The following is a 27,479-nucleotide window of genomic DNA, read 5'->3' as shown; positions in this document are numbered from 1 at the left end:
TTAGAAAAATAGAAACCCTTGTAATTAGGAGGGTCAAGGCTTTGTCTTCACATGACAGTGAAGGGTTAACATTCTTCATGCCCACCCCACATGATAAACAGTGGAGGAGCCCAACAGCCAAGGGCCAGTGATGACCATCACACTAATAACCTCGCTGAACACTCTCACAACACATACTCACATGCAGGAGATCACACCTCTACGATGGCAGACAAGTCTCTCTTTAACAGATCTCCAAATGAAAGTCTCATCTTCAATCAAAGATAAGAGTTTATAAGAAGAAGAAAAACAAGAATTGGAGAAATGGAAGAACATCTTCTTTGAAGGGTAAAGATCGTTCAGTTGTCATCTTCTACTTATTTAGTTTTTGTACTTTATAAAAAAAGGAGATTTTACTTTTTTTGAAATGTACCTACATGTAAGTGTATCCAGTTATTCCATAAATTAACCTCAGCTAAAACAACATACTTGTCAGACTCCAACAGATGAATCACTGGTGGACACAACAGCATCAGAATAACAATATATCGGCAATGGCTACAGACTTCTCTGCACCTCGATGAGACCACCATGTCCTGAAAAGTAAGAGGAGCTCTCTGGTGAACAGAAGTTCTGGAAAGGGTCAAAGGTCTTGGGTTAAGCATGTTGTCAGTGGAGGTCGCCGTGGCTTTTGTGCTGTGCAGTGTGCTGATGAAAGCCAGAGCTCTGGTGAGTACGCCTGGTTTCCCTGCTTTATTCATAATAGAAACTTAATACTTAAAACCTAATAACTAATACTGTGCATGGGGCCAAATTGTACACATTTGGGTTGCACACTTTATTATACGTATGGCAATATAAGGTAACTACATTAAGGTTAGGTTTATGGGTAGGTTCAGGGTTATTATCTAGTCATTACCCAGTTATTATAATTACTATAACAAGTATGTACATGCGGAAGAGGGCAGTAAAATATAGTGCTTTACCCACATTTGTCTAGCATTTCCCTTGTGAAAAAGAATTGTGTTAAGTGCGTGTGCACTTTTAGTGAACTTCAGACCTTAAAAGTATATTTTAAAAATAGGCATTAGCCGATAATATAATATTAATGACTAAAAGTCATTAATATTATATTTGTCATGATGTAGTCCAAAGAGGAAGACGATGATTAATAAAAATCAGACAAAGTTTATTTAAACGACTCAAATATAATCCAAGTAGCGTATAGTGTGTAAAACAAAAGCAACAACAGACAACTGAGGAGTGCACTGTAAATGAGGGACAAATGATAAAAACCTGTGATAATTAATGAATAGCCATGACAACTAAAAGGTGGTGGGAACCTAGACAAAGAAGAACAGGAGACTAATGAAAACGAACTAAGAGTCCTTGATAAACTAATGAAAATATAACTGAATGTTCATGACAATATTATCCTTAAGTGTGCTTTCGACAATGATTTCTTAACACAACTAAGTACATTTTAAATTATTACGTTTCAATGATCTGCAATGCTTCTTTGATGAATGACAAAAATGACTAAAATAAAGCACATATAAAGTACTTGATTATAATTGTAACTGTAGTGTGTAGTTTTATATAATGTTTAAAGTCAATGTAATTTGAATGTACAAAACTGCTACTTCATTATTACAATTCTGCAGTTACAATACATGACATACAAGTTTAAATAAAAATTACATTAAAAATGAAGTTAAAGCTGCAGTCTGTAACTTTTTTGGGTTAAAAATTATTTATGTGTCACATCTGTACACATAAAGAAGAGTCTCGGCTATAGTGGCTATGTTGCGTGTGAGGATGTTGGAGGTGGAGATTTATAGCCTTTTCTCACAGCACTTGATATAATTAAACTTATCAATTTGATGGCGGATCCAGAAAGGTTCAAACGACAATCACCAGTGACAACTGGAGATTCACCCATAGTAAAATGCAAAAGACTTCAGAGAGGCTACAGAAAAAAAGAGACTGTATGCGAAAACAAGGATACATATCGGAAGGGCTTTTGAAAGGTAAAACTAAGATTATATTCCAGTTTTAAATATGCATCTGATTACAGATATGTGTGTTTGTAGTTCAAAGAGAACCAGTTCTAAGGAACATTAATTTGTTGGTATGACAATTAGAAAGACTGCAGAGAAATGGAACCTGAACTACAGGTAGCCCTAATACACATCAAATGTACTCACGCAATGCTGATGTTGTTAACATTAACAATTTGAGAACAAAGTATAATTTGCACGGTTTGACGTGATAAGCGATCGTTAGATTTAATCAGCTCGATTTACTGCAATGCTTTTTTTCCCTTAGTTGGTCAGAACAAAAGTGGATGTTGCTTACTTGTTCAGATGACATTTTCTGGTGAAAATTCTGTAAAAATGCTTCCACTCTACCAAGTTTTAAGTATCTACTTAAAAAACACCTTTTATCAATAGCTTTCAACCAGGTATAATGTTTGTATTTTGTGGTATTGTGTTTTTTTGTATTGTTGTATTTGTATTGTATTGTATCCAATTTCAGTTGTATTGTACAGCACTTTGTGTCAACCTTGCGATGAAAGTGCTTTATAAATAAACAAAACAAGAAAGAAATAAGAGAGATTACACTTTAAGCATTTTTCAGAGACAATAGAAGTAATTGTGAAATGACACATAAAGACAAAAACAATTAATGGGTCAAAAGCAGTCTAAGTTAACTAATTGCATTTAAAATAAATTTAAACTATAGTAGACTTTCATTTAATTGTAAGTAACGTGGAATTAAGTGTTAGGAAATATTACATTCAGTTTACACTTAATTATATTCTTTTAAAGTATACTATTTCTGTAATAACTCTTTTTTAAACTATGCTAAAGTGTGCTTCTAATTCACAATGGTTGTATAATGTTGTCTGTTGCTTTCCCTCTTCACCAGAATTAGGTCGATACCTGACTAAATTAACTACTTGTTTATTTTGTTAAGATAATCGGAATCTGCCGCTCCAATGGAATACAGTATTATCAAATGTGAAATCAAAAAGTGCTTAAGCAAAGCTAAAGGCTTCGTCCTATTTGTTCTTTTCTCTATCAATAGTTAACAATTTCGATTAATAGAATTGCCTAAATAACTTTAAGTTAATAAGTGCATGCATCTTACAGAGCTACTTTAGGTAGCCTACATTAGTATATTTGAAATTAATAAAATGTTATGATAAAAAATTAGACCAAATTAAGTGCAAATAGGCTATATGTGAAACATTTACCTAAACTATCCGATCAACATAACACAAAAAAAGAAAGAAAGAAAGAAAGAAAGAAAGAAAGAAAGAAAGAAAGAAAGAAAGAAAGAAAGAAAGAAAGAAAGAAAAAAGCTGGCAGCTGTGGTTGCCAGAAATGTACCATAAAAATATGGTAGCAACGTTTTAGGTTTTACAGATTTAACTTACATTTACAGTAAAAAAATGTAGGCCTATTTCATTAACTGATATAGGGCCCTATTTTAACGATCTGAAACGCAAGTATCAAACGCGAAACGCAAGTAACTTTGTGGGCGGATCTCAGCGCAAATCGAAAATGGGTTGGTCTGAAGTAGTTACATTACTCATAGGTGTGGTTTGGGCGTAACGTGAAATAAACCAATCAGAGCATCATCTCACATTCCCTTTAAAAGCAGGCGCGCTTGTTCCATGGCGGATTGCTATTATAACGGCGGATTTGCCAGGCGCATGCCAGGAGCGGTTCACAGCCGAGGAGACCGACGTTCTCGTCAGGGCAGTAAAAGACAGAGAAGTGACATTGTATGGGGATGGGAGAAACCCACCCAAATTAGCTTCGGTTAAACAGGCGTATAATAATTTGGGTAAATGTGTAAACTAGATTTATGCCTATTTTTTCACATCTTCATGGACACCACAATGATTTCCCTTGTGTGGTAATATTTTTCCTTGTAATTATGAATGGTTTGCAAAAATGGGAACTGCTGCCTGCGTCTGTCTAGATTAGAGAAGCAAAGTGTATGCGCGTTGTGCACATGCTACATTATGGCCAAGCATGCGCCCTTAAAATAGCATCTGAATAATGCGCCACTGACTTTAGACTAGGTTTTTCCTGGTCTGTGGCAGAATTGTTTTCTGAAACTGCAAAATAGCACCAGGGAACGTTTGCGCCGGAACACGCCTCCTCTTTGTGCTGAACCACCCCCTTGAGCGCAAGTTCACTCCCTAATTTACAGATGTGCGTCTGTGGAGGGGAAAGTCCGCTGTGCGTCGTGTGCAAAATAGGAATAATACATGCGTCGGTGTACAAAGTCAATTGCGCTGATGGGTGCAAGATAGGGCCCATAATGTTAATTTCACATGTATGTTCTGTTTTCATTTAGTTTTCACTGTGTTGTGTTTCTAGTTGGCTTCTCCGTTTGTTCTATTAGATCAGTCATCCTTGTTTCCTGTTTGTTTCCATAGTTATTGATTTGATTAGAGTTATCTGTTCAGGTGTGTCTCATCTATTATCTTGTTAGCTCCCCTGTTTGCACGTGTATTTAAGCCTGAGTTTGGTCCTGTCATCTGTTGTCGTTGCTATTAGCCTGGTTGTTCTGGGGTGTGTTTCCCAAAAGCTTTGTTAGCCAACTATGTTTGCAAGTTCCTTTGTTATTAGTATAGTTCAACAAATCGATGTTTCCAGAAATCATAGTTCTTCTAATGAACGTTCGCAAACAGCATTGCAAAGTTGTGTGGTTGGAACCACATTAGCATGGTTAGAAGCAGAGTTTCTTGTTTGCATGACATGTGGACTCAAATTCTTATCTTGAGCAAAATAAGTAAGCTGATATTCAGTACAATCTGTATCTTTTATTTAGAATACATACAACTGTCATTTACATCTTTTAGTTTGTCAAGAGGTTTAAAGCACCGTTTTTGAAGAGTGCGCATGTGTGTACGTGCTAGTAGCCTACGTAAAGCTAGTAGCCTACGTAAAGACGACTATGATTGAATCTGGAAATAAAGCAAAATAAGTGAGAAAAATGAGAAATAGTCCTCAGATGCCATGTTCGTAATTTATAGCAAAACATCTAGCATTAATTCGATCTCAAACAGATTCATTAATAGAAGTTATTACTCCACTACTGGTTGAACGACCAATTTGCGACGGGCCTTATAAAATGGATCTTCCAGCAGTCTAATTGCTGTGTTTGGAACAGGAACAGCAAACCCTCAAGGCACACACCCGGAGGTTTCAACAACTGGCGTGCCTCACTAACTTGACAGACTGTTCGCTGCATATATGCAACCTGACCAGCTTGAATGCGGAGGATTCCAGCCCCACTCCCAACGCTCCTGAGTCGGCTCCAGAATCCCTTCCAGTGATTACTGTTCCCAAGTCCATTCCGGCACAGAAAATTCCCACTCCAAGGATTAAAGAATTGCCAATTACAGTTGTCACAATGCATCCAGTGAGTGATCTTCCCAAATCCGTTCCTGAGTGTGAAATTTCAGAGTTCGTCCGTTCCTGAGTGTGAAATCTCAGAGTCTGTTCCTGAGTGTGAAATCCCAGAGTCCGTTCCTGAGTGTGAAATCCCAGAGTCCGTTCCTGAGTGTGAAATCTCAGAGTCCGTTCCTGAGTGTGAAATCCCAGAGTCCGTTCCTGAGTGTGAAATCCCAGAGTCCGTTCCTGAGTGTGAAATCTCAGAGTCCGCTCCTGAGTGAAAGGAGAATTTTAGAATGACGGGACACTCATTTATATGACACTTTATTCAACAGAAAGAAAAGGTGTTTACATTAAGGCTTTTCAGTCCGATTGAGCCTTTAATCTGATTACTAACGGATTATTTGGTTGCATGTAAACATAGCCAATGTGTTGTGTTTCTATTTGGCTTCTCCATTTGTTCTGTTTCCCACCTGTTTGTCTCCATAGTTACTAATTTGATTAGAGTTATCTGTTCAGGTGTGTCTCGTCTCTTATCTTGTTAGCTCCCCTGTTTGCACGTGTATTTAAGCCTGAGTTTGGTCCTGTCTAGTTGTCTGTCAACATCGCTGTAAGCCTGGTTGTTCTGTTTATGTATTTTAATAATTCCAAAGTATCCTGAGGATTTCTGTTAGTTTGAGTTTGTCATTAATATAGACTGCTGCATATAGATACTGTTTCTTCTCTGCTGCAACCAAGACCCGTGACAGTTAATATACCAATGTACTAATATCTGTTTTGTACCTTTTGTAATACACTAGCAACTTGAATCAAAGTCCATCATAAGCAGCTTTTCCTCAAGCTGAGAAGGTAAAAACTAATATATAAAAGGTGTGCAGTGTCATTCTACTAAACACCATCATGGTAATACACATGCACTAGAGTAATGCAGCCAATAAACATTAATTTAACAACATTATATGTAACATAAAACCATAATGTCAATTTACGTTCTTTACACTGCAAATTATACAATGACTTGTTATTTTTCACTTTCAAAACCTGTACATTTTACTGTAAAATTACATTAAATGTAAGTTTAGAATAGATCTATTACAAGTATAGTAAGGAAACAGGTTTTTACTATCGCATTTTTACAGTCTTTTCTTACAGTATACTATATATTACTTAATCAACAAATATTACTGTGCACGTTCTTTTAGAGATATTTGTAGCACTAACAATCTTCTCTGATGTGACTAAATTGCAAATTGATTTTTACTTTAAATCCAGCTTTATAAATCCAATTTAGAAATCATCTTATTCAGGGCAATTTTCTGGTTGAACACAAATGATCATCTTCAGATGATCGGCTTTCCCAATAATACAGCTGGATCAATGTTTCATCAGCCACACAAATAGATTTGTTTGGTTTGAGTGGTCTGTGCGGAAGACCTCTGACAGGGCAGTGTGTGTGAGAATCCCCAGCGAAATCACTAGGCAAAGAGAAAATTACCTTTTTCACCCTTCACTCTTTTTTTTCACTCACTCTTTGTTAGGTATAGGTAGCAAAATTTTACACTTTACAATAAGGTTTCATTTGTTAACATTAATAAACTACATTAATGAAAAATATTTCAACAGCATTTATTTTTGTTAATGTTAATTTCTATTTTTACTAATACATAATGAAAAAGCAAAACTTTCATTAGTCGATGCATTGTGAACTGACATGAACATGAGCATTAAAAAAGATTAGTAAATGCTGTAAATATATATTGCTCATAGTTCATGTTAGTTAATGCAGTGTTAACAAACGAGACCTTATTGTAAACTAAAGTCTTATCAATTTTTAGCTTAAACTGGTATCAGCAAATTAAAACTATAGAAAGCTCAATTGTCTAAGAAATTTGTCTTGGGTGTAAAGAGATGTATATTGTTCAAGGTTGTGCATGTCCTATATTTCTTGGTAATATAATGGGGAAAGGAAAGTGTGTCTCTTTGTTTGTGCTGTCAACTTCAGAAAGACTTACTGGCCAATGCATGCACATGCTCAATGAAGCAGAAAATTAGTCGGTCAGCGAGAGATGAACACTTGATAAACAGGCAATTTAGACCCTGAAAATCACGAGCAATTTATCAAGAGCACTGCCATGCCACTAATTTCACCTTTGCTAGTGAAGGCAATTAGAATTAAATGTGTTCGGTGTTCTGGATATCATCTATCAAGATCCTACAAGTGTTTGAACACAGGGCAGTAACAGAAACCAATTATTAAGAATCAATGACATTAGAGCATCTGACAGTGTGATTCATCAATGCCTATGCTTTCCAAAGGTAAAAAACAACAATCAAATGTGACAGTTGGTTAATTGACTCTTGCAGTTTGAGTGTAAGTGTAATTTCAACTCTAATTTCACTTACTCCCTATGGACTAATGTGAAATTTTATGCAGTGATTTAAATGTGTCTTAAAGCATTTGTAATTTGTAATTTCGAGTGTAGTCCAATTTCATTAGTGTGAAACACCATCACACATTTTGTGATGCTACTAGAAAATAAATAAATATCAATAAACTGAATAAGGGACCCTAGTTATATGAGACCAGAATAGGCTATTATAGAGTTGTAGGTGAGCTATTTTGATTTGGGCCTGTAGCTACCTGTAACACTGTAGAAACCACATAACAATGTGCTAAAAAAAAAAAACACTCATTGGAACAGCCAGGTCAGTTCTGTTAATCAGAAAATGAAAAATACATGTATTTTAGGAATCAAGGAGTGTCAACCCTTGTAAAAAAATTTACTTATATTGCTTTGTAATATGGTTAAAGTGTACTGCTGAATGTACCTGACAAGCATTTATGGTAAACTACAATATACTTTAATGTAATTTCTATTCAAACCTATGCCATGTTTTAAATATATTTGTAATTGTTGCAATTTACTACATTTAAAATATATTAACTTTGAATGTAATATCAAATAATGCAATACAGTTAAATATATAACCAAGTACTTATGTGCTTTAGTGTTAGTCAACACATCAAAATAAGTGTGCATTTTAAAAGCATGACTTTTAAAGATTATTTAAACATAATTAATTCAAATGTACCTTTTATTTAATATATTATTGGCAAAAAAGTTTCTACATGTGCAATATACTTTTAAGATTTGAAGTTCACTACAAGTGCATTTTCAATACAATTAAGAGCACTTTTTCTCCACAAGGGAAATCATTCCAATAAAGTAAAATGGCTATCGAACAGAATGAGACAGGCTTGATGTATTCATCGATTGTTGATTGGATTGTAAACCGTGAACACTGCATGAGGCATTTATATAGTGGTTTCATATGTACTATTGTACACCCAAAGTGCTTTACAATCATATCAGGGGTCTCTGCTCCACCACCACCAGTGTGTAGCATCCACTACAATGGTGCTAGTGCGCTCACCACACACCAGCTATAGGTGAAGAGGACAGAGATTAATAGAGCCAATTCAATGGATGGGGATTATTATGAGGTCATGAGTAGTTACACCCCTACTCTTTACGAGAAGTGCCGAGGGTTTTTTAATGACAATAGAGAATCAGGACCTCGGTTTAACGTCTAATCCGAAGGACGGTGCTTGTTACAGTATAGTGTCCCCGTCACTACACTGGGGCGTTAGGACCCACACAGACCACAGGGTGAGCACCCCCTGTTGGCTTAACTGCAGCGCTGTATTATATACATCAATTAAAAGTGAGTCTTAATACAAGAAGAGTTGCTTGACATTCTGATAAGATTACAAGGTCAAACAATTTATAAAATATAATCAAATATTGACAGATGAACCAGTAACATGCATTATGAAAACGTCTCGGTGACTAGTATAACCTCAATTCACTGATGGAGGGAACGAGACGTTGTGTCGAATGAGAGACACTAGGGGTCGCACTTGGGAGCTCCAAACACCTCTGACATTTTCAGAAAAGGCCAAAGAAGTTGGCGTGTAGAATTTGGACATATGGGTATAAAAGGAGGCCAGCGTGCTTTACACATTCAGGTTTGTGCTGAGAAGCCGAAACGCAAAATGACAAATGAAGCTAAGCTGTCTCGCAACCTTCCAACACCCAGGGTAACTGACCTCGGGTCTCCCTATCAAGGGGACCATCTACTATTGAGAGAGGTCAGTCCAGTCGTAGGGCTTCTTCTGATGATTTTTTTTTTTTTGTGGAAAATATTTTCTTTCTTATATATTACGGAGTACCACAGTTGGGGAAGTGTTCTCTTTTCTCTAACGAAGGGGGGGGGGGGGGGGGGGGGGGGGGTTAGTATGTGAAAACACATCCTACATAGGGAATAGTCCCTGTGGAGGGCTCCACCTGATGAGGGGAAGACTCCAGGCCACAGCAAATAGAGATGGGTCTAACCCCATCTAGGAGAAGACACAGGGTTCACCGATTGGGAAACCAAACAGTGGAAGAATATATCATATGGGGTCACCGTTAGGGAACCACTACATATGGAGCACTAACCAGGTTACAAGGGCTTACCTGAAAGGGGCATACCACGAGTAACAGGCACGAGTAATTCGCCACCGAAGAGTGCTAGGGGCATATAGGCATCCTGGATTTACCAAACCTGGGGAATATCTCTGAGACGAAACGGTGCACGTTTCCGCCTCGTGGAGGGGAGGGCGCTCATGCAAGCACTACACTGACATGTTGTCCAAGCCTTACCTGTTATAACCCAAAACTCGGAATGACACTGGTTCTGTGCGAATGATCACGATTATGGAATCTCGCAAAGGTCGGGTGTAGCCCAGCTTGCAGCTCTGCAAATGTCTGCCAAAGAAGCACCGTTAGCCAGGGCTGTAGAGGCCTCAATGCCTATGTTGGATGAGCTCTGAGCTCCAAAGGACAAGGCACATCTTGGGCTTGGTAAGCCAGATGAATGACATTCACTATCCAGTGGGCCATTCTCTGTTTGGAGACAGCCTTCCCCTTCTGCTGACCTTCGAAGCAGACAAAGAGCTGATCCAATCTTCTGAGGCTCTGCGTGCGATCCAGGTATATTTATAGAGTGCAATGGGCACAACAGAGACTGGGTTAGGTCTCCCTCGTCACGAGCGAGCACTTGCAGGTTCACCACTTGGTCCCTAAGGAAGTAGTGGGAACTTTGGGCACATAGCCGTAGCACATAGCTCAGGACCACGCAAGAGTATGCCAGCTCGAACTCTAGGCATGTATTGCTGATGGAAAAGGCTTGAAGGTCCCCTTCCTCTTGACGGAGTCAGGGGGGCTGTCTTCATGGAGAGGGCACTGAGCTCGACTGACTCCAATGGGATCGAACGGGTCCCTCCGTAAGGCCTGTAAGACCAAGGAGAGATCCCAAGAGGGGATGAGGGGAGGTCTTGGAGTATTCAACATCCGTGACCCTCTCAGGATGTGCTTCCCTAAGGAACCGCCACCTACTGTGTTGTTTATGCCCACCTACTGGGCATAAATGCACCGCAATCGCACGCTCCATCTGCGACCACAACGTTCCCATGGCCATGCTTTCGCAGTAAGAGTATGAACCATCCAAAAACGCTTTCTCCACCTGAGAATGACAGCAAAGGGTGCTAACTATCGCACTTGGTCAGATATGAAGACTGGTTCAGGTTCCTGGATGAGTATGGCTGCAGGCTCTAGCTCCAGGGTGTCCTTCTCCATCCATGGAGGGTCCTTGGCGGGTGTTGGCTCTGGCTCAGGCTCTGGTCTCGTGGCAGGTGGGAGGCTCTGGGTCTGTGACCGTGGTAGGCGTGGTGAGGTGCTGGATGAGCTAAGGGTCCGTGACAGGAGGAGTGGGTAAGGACTGGGAAGGAGTTCCGAGACAGGTGGTGTTGCTACGATAATGAGCAACGGCAACAGGATTACTCAAGTGGGCTGGGGAGGCTGCATCTGAATGGCGTTGGTGTCTTCATCAACTTCGCTTACTGAGAGAGAGGAGCCACTCAACCACAGTACATAGTCCATATACTGTGCCAGGGTGCAGGTGGTCTCTCCTGCTGACAAATAGATAATCATCCAACCAGGAAACCAGGTGGCTGATCTTGAGGAACTCCTCCACGTAGTCTTCCAGGCGACAGCCGTCTTGTGAGAGGGAGATGAGAACATCTTCGGGTGTGACAGTTGAAAGAACTGATGCTAGATACATATTTTATGGTTGGTTCGTTCTTCTGTTAACATGCTGGTTGCTGCAGGAGCAAGGAAATACAGAGGCGGGATCTAGCAGCAGCAAACATATTTATTTACAAAAATAAAACAAAACAAAAATAATGCACATGGGGGAAACCACTCAGGAGCAAAAGGAAACTGCAAGCCAACAGTATCAATGCAAGGAACTAAACTACACAGGAAGTAGATGTACAGAGACTAAATGAGTGAATTAACAAGGGGCAGGTGGACACAATTATGTGCTATGGTAACAAACAGGAACACACTAGGAAACTAGATCAACTAAGGCGACATTTACACATAGCCGGGTATTTAGAGAAACAAATATTTCCCCCCCTCCGTTTCAACCCGCATAAATACGCCATTGAGCGCCATCATAACTATGCCAAACCTATGGGCGGCAGTGTAGGGAGAAGGATAAAGCCATGCAACCAATCAGAATCCTCATAATCGACAACAACGAATAACACAAGCGACTTACTGTTCCTTTCAAAACAACAAATATGCCTCCGTGCACTCCTTCGCCTCTGCTCCTCGATATAGTAGAGCAGCTGTATTTGCAAATACAAACAGGCCAAAAGCGTTTGCACAAAAGTAGAAATGAGTACCACCTTAACAGCATCCATGATCAGTAGCCAAACAAACTGTAAACATAGGGCGCTCACATGACGTTAAGCATTTTCTGGGGCATAATGTGACATTTGAGAACCTAAAACCCTGTTTCTCCCAGTTGACACGGCAACACATAACCAGCGTTATCAGAAATCTCCACTTTGGCCGGAGTTTTTAGAAATAATCGTTTTCTGTGATAAAAACGGGTTTTTCATGTAAATGAGAGGCCAAACCGCAGGGAAATATCTGCGTCTTCCCTTCGTGTAAACGGGGTCTAAGGTAGGCAGGAAATAAACACAGGAACCAGGAACACAGAGAACATAGAACTGAGCTAAAATCAAAATAAGAGTACCCAAACAGAACATAAACCTGACAATGTGTAAAGGAAAGTAACACTTTCTTAGCTTGTATAATTCTAAGCTTGAATAATTCAAGTTAAATGAAAACCATTTATTCAACTAAAACAATTTATTAATGTTAATTGAACACCACTGATTCTAGTTAGTTTTACAAGGTTGATTTTATTGGGTTTTACTTGTTTCAAACACATGGGTCCACTGTATATGACTGAATCATGTTCAGCCAAAGAGCTATTTTTTGAGTCTTTCTTTGTTTCTTTGTCCCATGTTAGGTGTGTGAGTTTGAGGTTTTGTTTGGTGGTTGTGAATGTATTCAGGGCACAAATGCTCCTGTGTTTCTCCAGTCGTGAGGACCCAGAGATCAGGTCTCATAATGTGGGAGGATGGTGAGGGATGCACATGGGTGTGGGGTGTGTATGGTTGGATATGTTCTCTCATCCTGAAGGTTGAAGAGAGCTCGTCACATACCACAGGACAGTGCAAATATTTCACAACACTGAGAGACAGCACATCAGCCTAAAAGAAGGTGTGCCAGATGTGGTGATAAATGGATGATATGTCAATGATTTCAGCTGAGATCGTGGAAAATGACAAACTATCACAGTATATGCTTAGAAACAAACAAGGCTTTTGTCAGTCTTTTGTGATGTGACGTGTTACACCTGTTCAATGCAGATGAAATAGTAAAACAATAAATCTACTAAGAGAGCGTCGTAAACATTGACTTTCATTATTGACATGCTTCCACCCTCCTCCCAACAATACTGATCTGGATTAAGTATATAGTACTGTGTCTTGCATTACAGATGACTTCTAAGCAATGAGTAATGAAACAGAGAAAAAACCCCAACTCAAATTATAAGAGAGCAAATACTACATAAATATTATATAAAAATACATGTAAAAATAAAGTTTATTAGACAAAAGACAAAATTGATGGTCCTAGTGGAAAAGACACCAAAACTGACTGACAGTCTGTCAAATGTTAATTTCTATTTCACATTTGCAATGATGAAGATACAATTTATACTTAAAATTTCATATCAAATAACTACAAATTATCATCAAGTGATTTATATGTGCTGAAGTAACAGATCAAAATAAGCATATTTCTTAATTTGAAATTATTTTAAAGAGGACCTTATAACAATGCATTTGTTGTTTTTAACAAGTGTGTTAAGAACTTCTCTTTAAGTACATTTAAATGGCATTTTATTTCATTGATATTATATTATCTGCTAAAGTTTTTTGTTTTTAAAAAATATACTACAATTGCACATTCATTTAGTTAAGCACATTATTTTTCACTCGGAATAACACAAAGAAAAAGGTTGAAATCTGTTAGTTGAAGGCTAATTAAAATCACACCATATCACACATATAAAACAATAAAAGTGCCTATAGTTCAGGAAACATCCATTGTTTTTGTTTTTTTAAGTAATTTTATCTAGAAAATGTAGAAATTGAGATACAAAAAAAAAAATATCACTAAAAATCTCAGAATCACATAATGAAGATATTCATCAAACATGGTTTGGTTTGGGATTATAATTAGTGAAAAAATGTGAAAGGGAGAGAATAATGTTCTCTTTCTCTGTCGCTCTTACAGATTGATTCTGATGATGTCCTCACCAGAGATGAACAGATCTTTCTTCTAATTGGTGCACGCGTGAGGTGTGAGAGAAACATCCGTGCACAGTTAGACGTGGTCCGAGGTATTATAATTTAATTTTTGTTTGACTATTGGGCAATGGGCTGTTATGTCATCATTGTTAGCAACATCCCTAAATCTAAGTATTAATTGTTGACACCTCAAATTAAAGGGGTGGTTGATTATGATTTCACTTTTCTAACTTTAGTTAGTGTGTAATGTTGCTGTTTGAGCATAAACAACATCTGCAAAGTTACAACGCTCAAAGTTCAAAGCAAAGGAAGATATTTGCTTTTAAAGAAATAGTTTTTAAGGACTACAACAAACGGCTGGTAGGGACTACATGACATTCCTCCCGTGTTAGTGACATCACTAACCCTAAAATTTACATAAACCCTGCCCCCGTTGAGAAGAGGAAGAGTTGTTGTAGTAGAGACATTTGTGAGTCTGCTCAAGCTGTTACATCTGTCTTTTCACATTCACGCAATACAGTACGTAACACAAATGCAATAGCATGTCACTCTGTAGGCATCTTACAATAATTCCTAAACGAGCAAATTTTATAGATTATCATGACAGAATATGCTAATTGAAGATATTTAACTCCACATCAGCAACATAAATTCATCAACTAACCATTCAGAAACGTCCTGTTGCATTCTACATGTTATCACTTCTTGAGTCTCTCTATCATTGTCCGACTCCAGTTTAAACTTAAAAGGCAGAACAGATTCTGACATTTTAGTACTTGTCTGTGTGAGGTAATGGAGCTGCTAACACACATGAGCTCTTGAAACTCCGCCCTCTGTGCCGGGAGCAGCAGCTCATTTTCATTTAAAGGGACACACACAAAACAACGCGTTTTTACTGACCCTCAAGAAGGGACCATTTTAACATGCTGTAAAAAATTACCTGTGGGGTATTTTGAGCTAAAACTTCACATACACACTCTGAGGACAACAGAGACTTATTTTACATATTGTAAAAAGGGGCATTATACCACCACTTTAAGGTATTTTATTACTTTTAAAGCAATCAGATTTCACCTGGCGAATAATGTCGAAAAAAATCTATCCTATCAGTTAATTTAAATGTGTAATTTGGCATAATATAAAGCTATCCAAAATAGTTGTGACAAACTTACAGCTACTGAAGCAATCAAAAGCATGTATCCTCCTAACCCTACAGATCCAATTTCCTGAAGATCAGGATCAAATTAGACTGTGGCCCTGTTTATAGCAAGATAAGGAATAAGGAATATTGATTTGAGCTCAGGTTAATTGTTTATTCGTAGTGATAACTGAGTCACTTTATAGGAGGATACGGACATACCCAGAACTGTGGAATGAATACAGATCCACTGCTGTTTGGTTATGAGAAAAGATCAGGATTCTTATCTTTGGCTTCCTATGTTAAAGAGATTATTTGACCTGTCACCTTCAAACATTTTGTTGGAGAATAACTTGATTGCATATATTTTGTGTTAAATATATGTTAAACTTGTAAAACATATGAATCTGATATTTTGTGTATTGTCAGAGGATTATTGTCTTCCTGAGTGGGATGGGATCATTTGCTGGCCTGCAGGAAAACCCAGTCAGATGGTTGCAGTTCTGTGTCCTGAGTACATCTATGACTTCAACCACAGAGGTCTGCATTACTTTTTCTCGCCTAGGATAGGCTTGCTTGTTTTTAATAACAAAAGAAATTCTATTTCACATTCCAAAAAAGCTGGGACAGAGGCATGTTTACCAATGTGTCACATCACCTTTCCTTTTCATTACACTTTTGAATTGTTCGGGAATACTAGTTGTTGCAGTTCTCAATCTCATCTGATACCCCACAGCTGCTCAACAGTCCATGGTCGTTCTTGTCAGATTCTCCTTTTCATGATGGACATACATTTTCAGTAAGAGACCGATCTGGGCTGTAGGCAGGCAGTCAAGCACATGCACTTTGACTCTGCAGTGTAGAGTGTTTAAAAATCTACTCTGTTGTAGCACGTGCAGAAGGAGGCCAGGCATTGCCTTGCTTCCCAGCAAAACACTTCTCTGTACAATCCCAATATACACTTCCACATTAATGGTAACTTCACACATGCAAAGTACCCATGCCGTTAGCACCGATGCACCCCCGTACCATGACAGATGTTTTCTTTTGTACCTGTCGCTGATCGAAGTATGGACATGAAATTTGGCACAAAGTGGTGAGCCTTGTGTGGATGGTACTATTACACCCGATCACGATACTCTCGATATTACCAATTCACCTACTTATTATGGACTGTTTTTAAACAGTTCAACTTGGATATTCTATAAGCTTTTCACTTTTATTTTTCCTCTTTTCCAACTTTTTCGGAGTGTGTTGCAGCCATTGAAATTAAAATGTGTTAATATTTACAAAATACAATTCATTTGGTGAGTGAAAACATTGGAAATCTTTTCTTTGTACTTTTATCATTTAAATAAAGGTTAAAGAGAATGATCAAAGCACATGTTTTTGATTTTATTGCATTTTACACAATGTCCCAATGTTTCTGAAAATGGGGTAAATACTTAAATTTGACAACTTATAAATAATTTTTGCACGTTAAGTATAATACTTGGTTCCTATTTTGATATTATTTTTATACTTGAAATAATCCTTTAACTGTACTCTAAGTAGACTTGAAGTTCACTGTAAACTTGAACATGTAAGTTGTCCAGATAGTACTGTATATAAAACATATGCTGGAGTACTTCCTCAAATAAGCCAATGTGTAAAAAAGAAAAGTATTTAATAGGCTATGCTACTAAAAGAGTAAGCACAAATACAAGCCAATTATACTTAGAATACGTATTTACTTTTAAATATAGCTACATACAAAAAATTAAGTACCCACCAACTATTAATAGACTTTTTACAGTACACTTAAATATAAATTCATTAAGTATATATCTGATACATTAAAAGTAGGCTGAAAGTATAGTTACTCTTTTATTTTTAGATTAAAAGAAGTATACTAATCGCAATAATTGAATAAACTTTTTATTTGTAAGAGTACACAAAATAGCTGTATGAAGAAATGACCTCAGAGGCTGATACTTTTTGGTGTACCTATTTATACACTGCTTAAGAATTAAGCATGACTGTTTTACATGCATTTTAGGACATGCATATCGCCACTGTGATGCATCAGGTTACTGGGAGCAGGTGTCCACTATAAACCGGACATGGGCCAACTACACAGAATGCACCACTTACCTGCACACTAACCACAGCAATCAGGAGGTGTGTGCATTTTTATTTTTATAACTCATAGGCAGCTATAATCGATAATCTTGGTGGCATGCATTACTATAACTGTTGCTCAAGTAAGTGATTTGAAGTTGAACAAATCTATAACTGTAGGTATTAAACTTCAGAATGATTGACTGCAATTTTCTGCATGATTAGACTTTTATCTCCTGGCAGTCTGTGGCATATTAACAAATTGCGTGAAAAGAAAAAAAAAAAATTCAATATATTCAATTGAAGGTGAGACCTAAACCATGTCTATAGACAATAATATCATAGTGACTTTGACATGGATTTATTTTACATGGGTCAGTAACAGTAGCAACCATGCAGAAACATCCACAGAGCAACACATAGAAAATGTATTTAGTTTAGTGATAGAGTATTGATTTGTCTAAAGGAAACGGAAATATATAGACATTAACATGTACATAATTATATACTATTGTGTACTATTTTTCTGTGTTTATTTAGGAAGTATTTGAGCGTCTTTACCTCATGTACACTATTGGATACTCCATATCACTGGCAGCATTACTGGTGGCTGTCTTTATCCTTTGCTATTTCAAGTAAGTGCAAAATGAACCTTTCAACAAGACAAATTTCATGTTTTTAAATGAAAGATTAGCGATGAATATATCCAAGACAGTAAACACTGCACACAAATCTAATCCATCTGGATGCTAGATGTCCCCTCAGTCAGTGCCTGATTCATGTTCATGAGTGTGTGGTGCCTTGATGCCTATCTACATCCATGTAATAACCATGAGTACAGACAGACTTATGTTCACTGAGATATCTTTGCTATGATCTGATCAGGCAGTCAGCAGGTCCTCTGCTCTCTGAGGAAGAGAGTAGGGAATAGAATAGAATAGAATAGAATAGAATAGAATAGAATAGAATAGAATAGAATAGTTTACTCACGCAGAACCCTTGTGAAAAAGAAGTATGCACTTTACTGTAGCAGTACTTATTATGGAAATAATATACTATAAAGAAATGTACTTAAGTGAGAACTGAATGTATTTTTCTTTACACTTACAGTAATTACATATTATTTGTAAATAAAAATGTATTAGAATTTAAATTGAAGTTGAACATAAGAGTGCTTTTGCCCCACTTACGTAAGTAAGACTTACATGTTTATATGTAATTACTTCCATTGACTTTGAAGTACTGAAGTATTTTAAATGTGCTTTATTATGTTAGTCAACACATTAAAATAAGTGTACTTCTGTAAAGCACAACAAAACATTATTAAAACATAATTATTTAAAATGTAACACATTATTACAAAGTGCACTTTTTTACAAGTAAAAGTGGGTCTTCAATTATGTTTATGTGCACATTCAATACAAAATAAGCCCACTTCTTTTTCACAAGGAAACACTTTCCTAGATCCATGTTCTTGGTCCAGGAGCAACATTTGTGAATTGATTTTTTAAGTAACCAAATCAATGTCATTCACTCTTAAAGTCTTTCCCTTTTAAAGAAATGAAGGAACCCATCATTTAGATGGAACTACCCTTCACAGACTGAAGCAGTGTTTTGTGTCTGAACTACATTTGTTTGTCATCAAAATGAATGAATTGGGACATGTCGAAGGCATTTAATTTGTGCATTTGTCTTATTTCTATAGTTTATGATGCTTAAATACTCTATAATACATTTGTGGTCACACATTTGAATAAAATATAGACATTTTCATTTAAAGTGATTTTAATGAATCGTTAAATGCGTAAATGATACAGTTACTCAGAACACAAAAAGACACTAAATGCATCAGAAATCGCAAAATAGCGTCAAAAGACTACATTTGACTTCGCAACCATTAAATATGCTCTATACAGTGCGTGTAGTATATATGAATGCAATCCGGATGCATTGTAATGTGATCTATGAGAAACTGAAATGAATCAATTTCCACCACTGCTTCAAAGTCAAGATTCTTTTCTTTTCTATGTTTCTTTTTTCCCCCAGACGTCTCCATTGCACCCGTAACTACATCCACATCCACCTCTTCACCTCATTCATATGCAGAGCAATCAGTATATTTGTGAAAGACGCCGTTCTTTACTCCGTCACAGATGACGGCAAACTAGAGGACGGGGCAGTTGGACAAAGACCTATGGTACTCACAAACCATTTGCACATGAATACATAATTAATGCTTCAAAGCCCGACATCAGTTTTATTGGTCTGTGTGTTTATCAGGTGGGCTGCAAGGTTGCTGTGACCCTCTTCCTGTATCTCTTGGCAACCAATCATTATTGGATCCTGGTTGAGGGTCTGTACTTGCATAGTCTGATCTTCATGGCCTTCCTGTCTGATAAGAACTGTCTGTGGGCTTTAACAATCATAGGCTGGGGTGAGTTGTCACTTTTGTTTTGAAGATTGCAATTGATGATAAAATTTGCCGAGCAATCCGTTATGATCTTGAGGATGAAAATAAGGTTGGAGATAGGGTTTTCCATTAACGTCCTGTTTGGTTCTATCTTGTTTTCTTTTTCATAGGGATACCCGCAGTGTTTGTGTCCATATGGGTCAGTGCTCGAGCATCTCTGGCAGACACACAGTAGGTTTATTTGTGCATTTGTTTTTGTATAAGGTTTCTGGTAAACCTCTAAATGTTAACACCTTGGAATAAATTCCACATGATCACCTGTTCCCTGCCTTCAGCCTGAGATGCTTGGATATGCTCCAGCACCCCCATGACCCTGCATAGGACAAGCGGTTTGGAGAATGGATGGGTGGATGATCACCTGGGTGTTGAGCTTTGTTTGGCTTGGGGCAAACATAGCACTTCACTTTTTGGCCAAATAGGGCTCATCAGACCACAAGATTTTCTTCCAAAAGGTCTAGGTTTTGTCGCATGGTTTTTAACAAATTCCAGGCATGACCATATGTTGGCCGTTCTAAAAATAGTCTCTGGCTGAACCTGTGAGGTCAAGATTTATGATTTATGGTGCGGTCAATCAATTACGTTCATGTTTTTGTAAAGGGATAGTTAGGATTAGGGTACTGTGCTCACCCTCATGTCGTTTCAAACCCATGAGACTTTGTTTAATCTACAAAACACAAATTAATATATTTGTAATGAAACCTGAGGGGTTTCTCTCCCTGCATTCAAAGTCCAGGTAACAAAACCAAATCCAAAAATGCGTTGTAAAACGAATCCATATGAATTGAGTGGTTTAATCCAAGTCTTATGAACAGATGTGATCGCTATGATGAAGAACAGATTTAATTTAGACTTTTATTCACATAAACACACATACATAGGCCTAGTTTCACAGACAGGACTTAAATTAAGCCAGGTTTAGACCTTAGTTCAATAAGGACATTTAAGTAGCTTGAATAAATGTGCCTTAGGATAAAACATTACTGGTGTGCATGTGCTTCTTGAGACAAAACAATGCCACTGGTATATTTTAAGATATGTCAGTGCAAGCCAGTTAAAACAGCTCAAAAATGCATTTTAGTCTGGGACTAGGCTTCAGGCTTGTCTGTGAAACCTGGGGAAATAGAGTGCATCGCATATGATCAACACAGAAGCTTTTGTGCATGTCACGTGTTAGAACAAACCTCATTGGATCTCATGCATCACACACACGTTTGAGGTTCCTTGTTTACCATACAGTATGTGACATGCTCTTTGTATGTGTGAGTATCATTGTTTTGTAAATCAAAGTTAAATCATGTATCTCTTCACAAGACTTGGAATAACCGCTCAATTCATATGGATTCATTTTAAAATGCCTTTTTGGATCTTTTAACTTTTGGTTACCTGGACTTTCAGTGAAGGGACGGAAACCTCTCAGGGTTCATTAAAAATATCCTAATTTGTGTTTAGAAGATTTACGAAAGTCTTATGGGTTTGGAATGACGTGGTTGAGTACATGAAGAATATCAGTGCACTATCAATAAACACCAAATCCAAATCCAAAAACATGCAGGATAGGTGATTTGGAGACGCAAAATTTCCATATATAGCTGTGAATGAGAGTGCAAGTGTGTGTGTGTGTGTGTGTGTGTGTGTGTGTGTGTGTGTGTATGTGTATGTGTGTGTAAAGTATCTATTAAATTACAAAAATAATGAACATAAACAACTTACAGAGCTCTGACTTGTACCACCTGACTGCTGAAGATTGAAATATTCATTTTACATTGCAACCCTGTAAAATGGAAAATAATATATGATTGTGAATACTTTCTGAAGCACTGAAGGTTGGATTTCTGCAAATCTAGGTGCTGGGATATAAGTGCAGGCAACCTGAAATGGATCTATCAAGTACCAATCCTGGCATCCATTGTTGTAAGATTGTTCTTCTCCAATAAATTATTATACGTAATAATTTAAATATACAAATGTGAAACGCAATAACAAAACTCTGTACTTTATAATATTATTTTATATATTATAAAAGTACTCTTAAAGCACACATATAAAACATATATAAATATTTCTTATCAGTGAATACCCTATACTGAAAAGTCACTTATGTTCCTCATAACTCTTCATCTAGGTAAACTTCTTCCTCTTCCTCAATATCATCAGGGTTTTGGCCTCTAAGTTGTGGGAAACAAATACAGGAAAACTGGACCCTAGACAGCAGTACAGGTTATAAATTACTACATACCAACACACACACACACACACACACACACACACACACACACACACACACACACACACACACACACACACACACACACACACACATCTGTAGTGATTGGTTTTCTGTGGCCTGTAGGAAGCTGCTGAAGTCGACCCTGGTGCTGATGCCGCTGTTTGGAGTTCATTACATGCTGTTTATGGCTCTTCCGTACACTGATGTCACAGGTCTACTGTGGCAGATTCAGATGCATTATGAGATGCTCTTCAACTCCTCACAGGTATATGCCAGGTTTTTTAAAAACAAAAACAAATCCAAGTCTTCTCTGACCTGTTGAGTTTTGCCCAAGGTCATTTTAAATCTATAATCTGAAATAAAGAGCATATGAAGAGATTACCAAAAAGAGAATAGTCTGTGAATGGGTTACAGTATGTTCATAGTGACAATTATTTATACTTTCAGCGACAAGGCAACCAGAAGTTGAGTTCAGTTGAGTTTACAGAGACCGTTAGCAATGCTATAAATATGCAAGAGAGAGAGAGAGAGAGAGAAAAAAAACATCTTTTCATATTGCTTGTGGTTAGGACACATGAAATATCATCCATTGTTACAAAACCGTCTTGTTGCTGCCATTCAATTTTTATTTAATTTTTTTGCTTTTCCTTTATGATGAATTTTATTTCCTCAGGGTTTCTTTGTGGCCTTTATTTACTGCTTCTGCAATGGGGAGGTGAGTTTTTGATGTTTGTTTGTTTTTTTTGTTAAAATTGATAGTAAATGGAATTGCTAACTTTGGAGTGCAGAAAGAAAGAAACACATTTGTGATGATGAAGTTGCAATTTAGTACATTTAAAATACATAAACTTTAAATATACTTTAAGTATCGAATAACACTACAGTTATAATTGTAATCGTAATAATTGTAAGTACTTTTTATGTTAGTCTATAAATTAAAAAGTGTACATCCTTAAAGCAAGACTTAGGATTTTTAAAAGTGCATATAACAGCTTGCACAAGTTTGCTTTATTGCTGTGTTTTGGACATTTGTGTAGCTTTAAAACACTATACTGCATTAACTTTCATGGCATAGAAAAGAACTGTGAAAATCAACATGAGAGTGAATAAATACAGAATTACTATTTCCATAAGCTGGAATAGGATAATGTATTTTAAAGTGATGACCATGTGTGAAAACACTTATGCATAAATTGATCACTTAGAAATCAAAACTCAGTGTCTTGAGAAAACAAGAAATTATTTTTACCCCCTTGAATTTCTGTTAATAGTGTATATATTTATGTTTTATATATATATATATATATATATATATATATATATATATATATATATATATATTTATGTGTATATATATATATTTATTTTTTTTCCATAAATGTATGTATGTATATATATTTATGTGTACACACACACACACATACACTCACCTAAAGGATTATTAGGAACACCTGTTCAATTTCTCATTAATGCAATTATCTAATCAACCAATCACATGGCAGTTGCTTCAATGCATTTAGGGGTGTGGTCCTGGTCAAGACAATCTCCTGAACTCCAAACTGAATGTCAGAATGGGAAAGAAAGGTGATTTAAGCAATTTTGAGCATGGCATGGTTGTTGGTGCCAGACGGGCCGGTCTGAGTATTTCACAATCTGCTCAGTTACTGGGATTTTCACGCAGAACCATTTCTAGGGTTTACAAAGAATGGTGTGAAAAGGGAAAAACATCCAGTATGTGGCAGTCCTGTGGGCGAAAATGCCTTGTTGATGCTAGAGGTCAGAGGAGAATGGGCCGACTGATTCAAGCTGATAGAAGAGCAACTTTGACTGAAATAACCACTCGTTACAACCGAGGTATGCAGCAAAGCATTTGTGAAGCCACAACACGCACAACCTTGAGGCGGATGGACTACAACAGCAGAAGACCCCACCGGGTACCACTCATCTCCACTACAAATAGAGGCTACAATTTGCACGAGCTCACCAAAATTGGACAGTTGAAGACTGGAAAAATGTTGCCTGGTCTGATGAGTCTCGATTTCTGTTGAGACATTCAGATGGTAGAGTCAGAATTTGGCGTAAACAGAATGAGAACATGGATCCATCATGCCTTGTTACCACTGTGCAGGTTGGTGGTGGTGGTGTAATGGTGTGGGGGATGTTTTCTTGGCACACTTTAGGCCCCTTAGTGCCAATTGGGCATCGTTTAAATGCCACGGCCTACCTGAGCATTGTTTCTGACCATGTCCATCCCTTTATGACCACCATGTACCCATCCTCTGATGGCTACTTCCAGCAGGATAATGCACCATGTCACAAAGCTCGAATCATTTCAAATTGGTTTCTTGAACATGACAATGAGTTCACTGTACTAAAATGGCCCCCACAGTCACCAGATCTCAACCCAATAGAGCATCTTTGGGATGTGGTGGAACGGGAGCTTCGTGCCCTGGATGTGCATCCCATAAATCTCCATCAATTGCAAGATGCTATCCTATCAATATGGGCCAACATTTCTAAAGAATGCTTTCAGCACCTTGTTGAATCAATGCCACGTAGAATTAAGGCAGTTCTGAAGGCGAAAGGGGGTCAAACACAGTATTAGTATGGTGTTCCTAATAATCCTTAGGTGAGTGTATATATACATACATATACAAACACATACACACACAGCGCTTTAGAAATAAAGTTGACTTTCTGACTTTGCTTGTATGCAAATTCATTGTATAATATATATTACATGAAGAAACAGAAAAAACTGAGACACATGTGGGAACGTCTCCAAGATGCTTGAAAAACACTTTAACACATTAATCTCATAATGTACATTGTAGCATCACATCTTTTCTCACAGTGTCTGAAATAGATGTTTGAAATAGTTTGATAAAGGATCTGGGGCCGTATTCACAAAGCATTTTATCTTACCACTAGGAGTACTCCTAAATCGCACTAAAAGATTTTAGCTAGGAGTTTTCTCTTAAAAGTTATTCACAACGCCTTTCAGACCTACTCTTAGTAAAGAAAAATGACAACTTCTAAACTAAGAGTGAGTCTTCGTTGCTATGGATGACGTCATTACTCATGCACGAGCTTGACTGAAGTGACCACCTTGATTGGCTGATGATTGTAACGCGGGAATGATTCCAAACACCTCCCCTACGATGATGAGTGACAGGTGACAGGTCTGAGAATGCGTGCGCTGCACAAGTAGTGCGAAGGACGGAAGATGATGAATAACTGAATAAATAGCCTTTGAATAAAGAGTAAGGCAAAACAAATAGCCTAGTAGCCTAATGAAACATATGGATTGATGCAATATCTTTGCAACATTATTGAATTAATCTGTCACTATATGCCTCTGCCTATGTTTGCAAAGAGAAGAACATTTTAATTTGATTCACAATGAAACATTACAATTAGTTTACATGCAATGAGTAGCCTAGTTTTGGTTGTTGGTGGTGGCGTTATTGCATCCCTAGTTATGCCTACAATGCTAAATTGTTCCCTCGCGATTGGAAGCTTCTGTAGCCGCCGCATACGCATTTCAAAACATCGCAACGTGAAATGCCACAAATAGCGGTTTGTGAATAGGTCTTAGTGAGTTAGGAGTCCTCTCGACTTCTTTTAAGCTGTCCCAGGCTTAGGTGCTACTTTTAGGGCTAAAATGCTTCGTGAATTACTCTTAGTCAAAAAAATTAGGAGTCCTAAAGTTACGAGTGACACGCCCATTATTTTTAGGAGTTGCTCCTAAATTTGCCAGTTAGGAGCTACTTTTAGCCTTAAAATTCTTTGTGAATATGGCCCCTGATCTCTCTAAATCCATCCTTTCCAAGAGCCTACTCTGCTTTGATTGGTCAGATGGCCCAGTTCGTTGTGATTGGTCTATCGCTTACAGTGCATGTCGGAAACAAAATGGCCTTTATCATATCTGAATTTCCTGGCTTCCTCTGCACTTGATACACAGTGATAGGAACAGTAACGATGGAGTTTACCGTATCAATTAGAGTCTGAGTCCTCATCCTTTGGAAGTGCATGGACTGCTTTTGCAGCACAGAAAACAGAAAACAGTCTTCTCGACAGTTCGACAACATGAACTAAACTCTTCCAGGCCTCAGCTACAACTACAACATTTGAGGACAAGTCATATTAGGTGTTGTTTCTGGGCAGCCAATGAAGACCATAGGCAGGCATTATGCAAATTTGTTACATTTTACAGACATTTTACATTTACAAATATAGCTATAATACACATAGGGGTACTTTATCATTCTAGAAATTATTACACACAGTACCTTTTAAATTTCTGTGTGTCAGAGTCTATTTGCAAACAGTCTCTCAGCCCATATATTTTCTCTTCATGTCTCTTCATATCTTCTCTATAATGCCATCATGAACAGGTGCAGGCAGAGGTGAAGAAGGCATGGCTGAGGCGCAGTCTTGCGTTAGACCTGAAGCAGAAGGCTCGTGTCAACAGCAGTGCGGTATGTGGAAGTGGCTACTATGGAGGCATGATGTCACACACCACCACACAGAGCGTGTGTCTCAGTGTCAGTGGTACCAAAGGCTTGCCGCTGGGAGCCATCGGGGGCAAAGGACAATCACGTCTCCACCATTCAGGAAACTTACCTAGCTACACGCCTCATGACACAGAGAGTGTGTTTTTTACAGTGCAGCAGCATGAGCTGGCTCTGAGACAGACTGAGGGGAAAGAGTCTCAGTCCAAGCAGACCGGCACAAATGCAGAGGAAAGGGAGCATGATTTTGAGCCATGTTTTGTAGCAGATGAGGAGCATTCTGGTTCGGTGTCTTGGAAAGAACTGGAAACGGTGCTTTGATGGTCTCCTGGGTGGAAATAATTAGTGGTGTTGTTATAAATAATTACTGTTGTTAGAAACTCTTAAGTATTAAATAGGCTAGTATTAAAGTCAGGTGAAACTGAAGTTCCAATAGTAATTTTCTTATTGTGAAGTATATCCAAGTGAAATGGCTTCTCAAAAAAAAAAAAAAAAAAATTGTCCATGGGGAATTGATTGGATGTTGTGGTTTTGCTATTGCTGTGATGTCATGTGTCATATGTTCTTTTGATTAAAGATTATGAGGGCACATGAATAGAAAAAAAAAAAAAAAAAAAAAAAAAAAAAGACCTGCACAGATAAATCATTTGTGAAAATGTTTTTTTGTGTATTGATATTCCATAAAAAATAAGAATTGTCAATTTTGATTTCATGGTGACTTTAAATACAAGGTAAGCTCAGTCAATTTCAACATGTGTCTTGTTTTCTTAAAAATAGCTAAATTTGGGTTACATATGAGGCACTTACAATAAAAGTGGATGGGGCTTATCCGTGTTAAAATATACAGTGTTTCAA

The 27,479-nt window shown here is 37.6% G+C and overlaps 1 protein-coding gene across 1 annotated transcript; it reads left to right on the top strand.

Moving 5' to 3' along the window:
• Nucleotides 1-642: 642 nt before the first annotated feature.
• On the top strand, nucleotides 643-27,222 carry pth3r (parathyroid hormone 3 receptor; the record flags this gene model as incomplete). The annotated part of the gene is made up of 13 exons (XM_079852164.1): nucleotides 643-708; nucleotides 14,162-14,267; nucleotides 15,743-15,853; nucleotides 17,352-17,473; nucleotides 17,954-18,048; nucleotides 19,460-19,610; nucleotides 19,694-19,847; nucleotides 19,994-20,054; nucleotides 21,728-21,794; nucleotides 22,006-22,100; nucleotides 22,234-22,375; nucleotides 22,784-22,825; nucleotides 26,508-27,222. The coding sequence occupies 13 exons, from the start codon at nucleotides 643-645 to the stop codon at nucleotides 26,943-26,945; spliced, it is 1,650 nt and encodes a 549-aa protein (XP_079708290.1). The 3' UTR covers nucleotides 26,946-27,222.
• Nucleotides 27,223-27,479: the final 257 nt, after the last annotated feature.

This window comes from Squalius cephalus (assembly GCF_949319135.1).
Source record: "Squalius cephalus genome assembly, chromosome: 19".
In the NCBI taxonomy this organism is placed as follows: Eukaryota; Metazoa; Chordata; class Actinopteri; order Cypriniformes; family Leuciscidae; genus Squalius; species Squalius cephalus.
The sequence above is the reverse complement of the archived record's forward strand: the minus strand, read 5'-3'. Positions and strand labels throughout refer to the sequence as shown.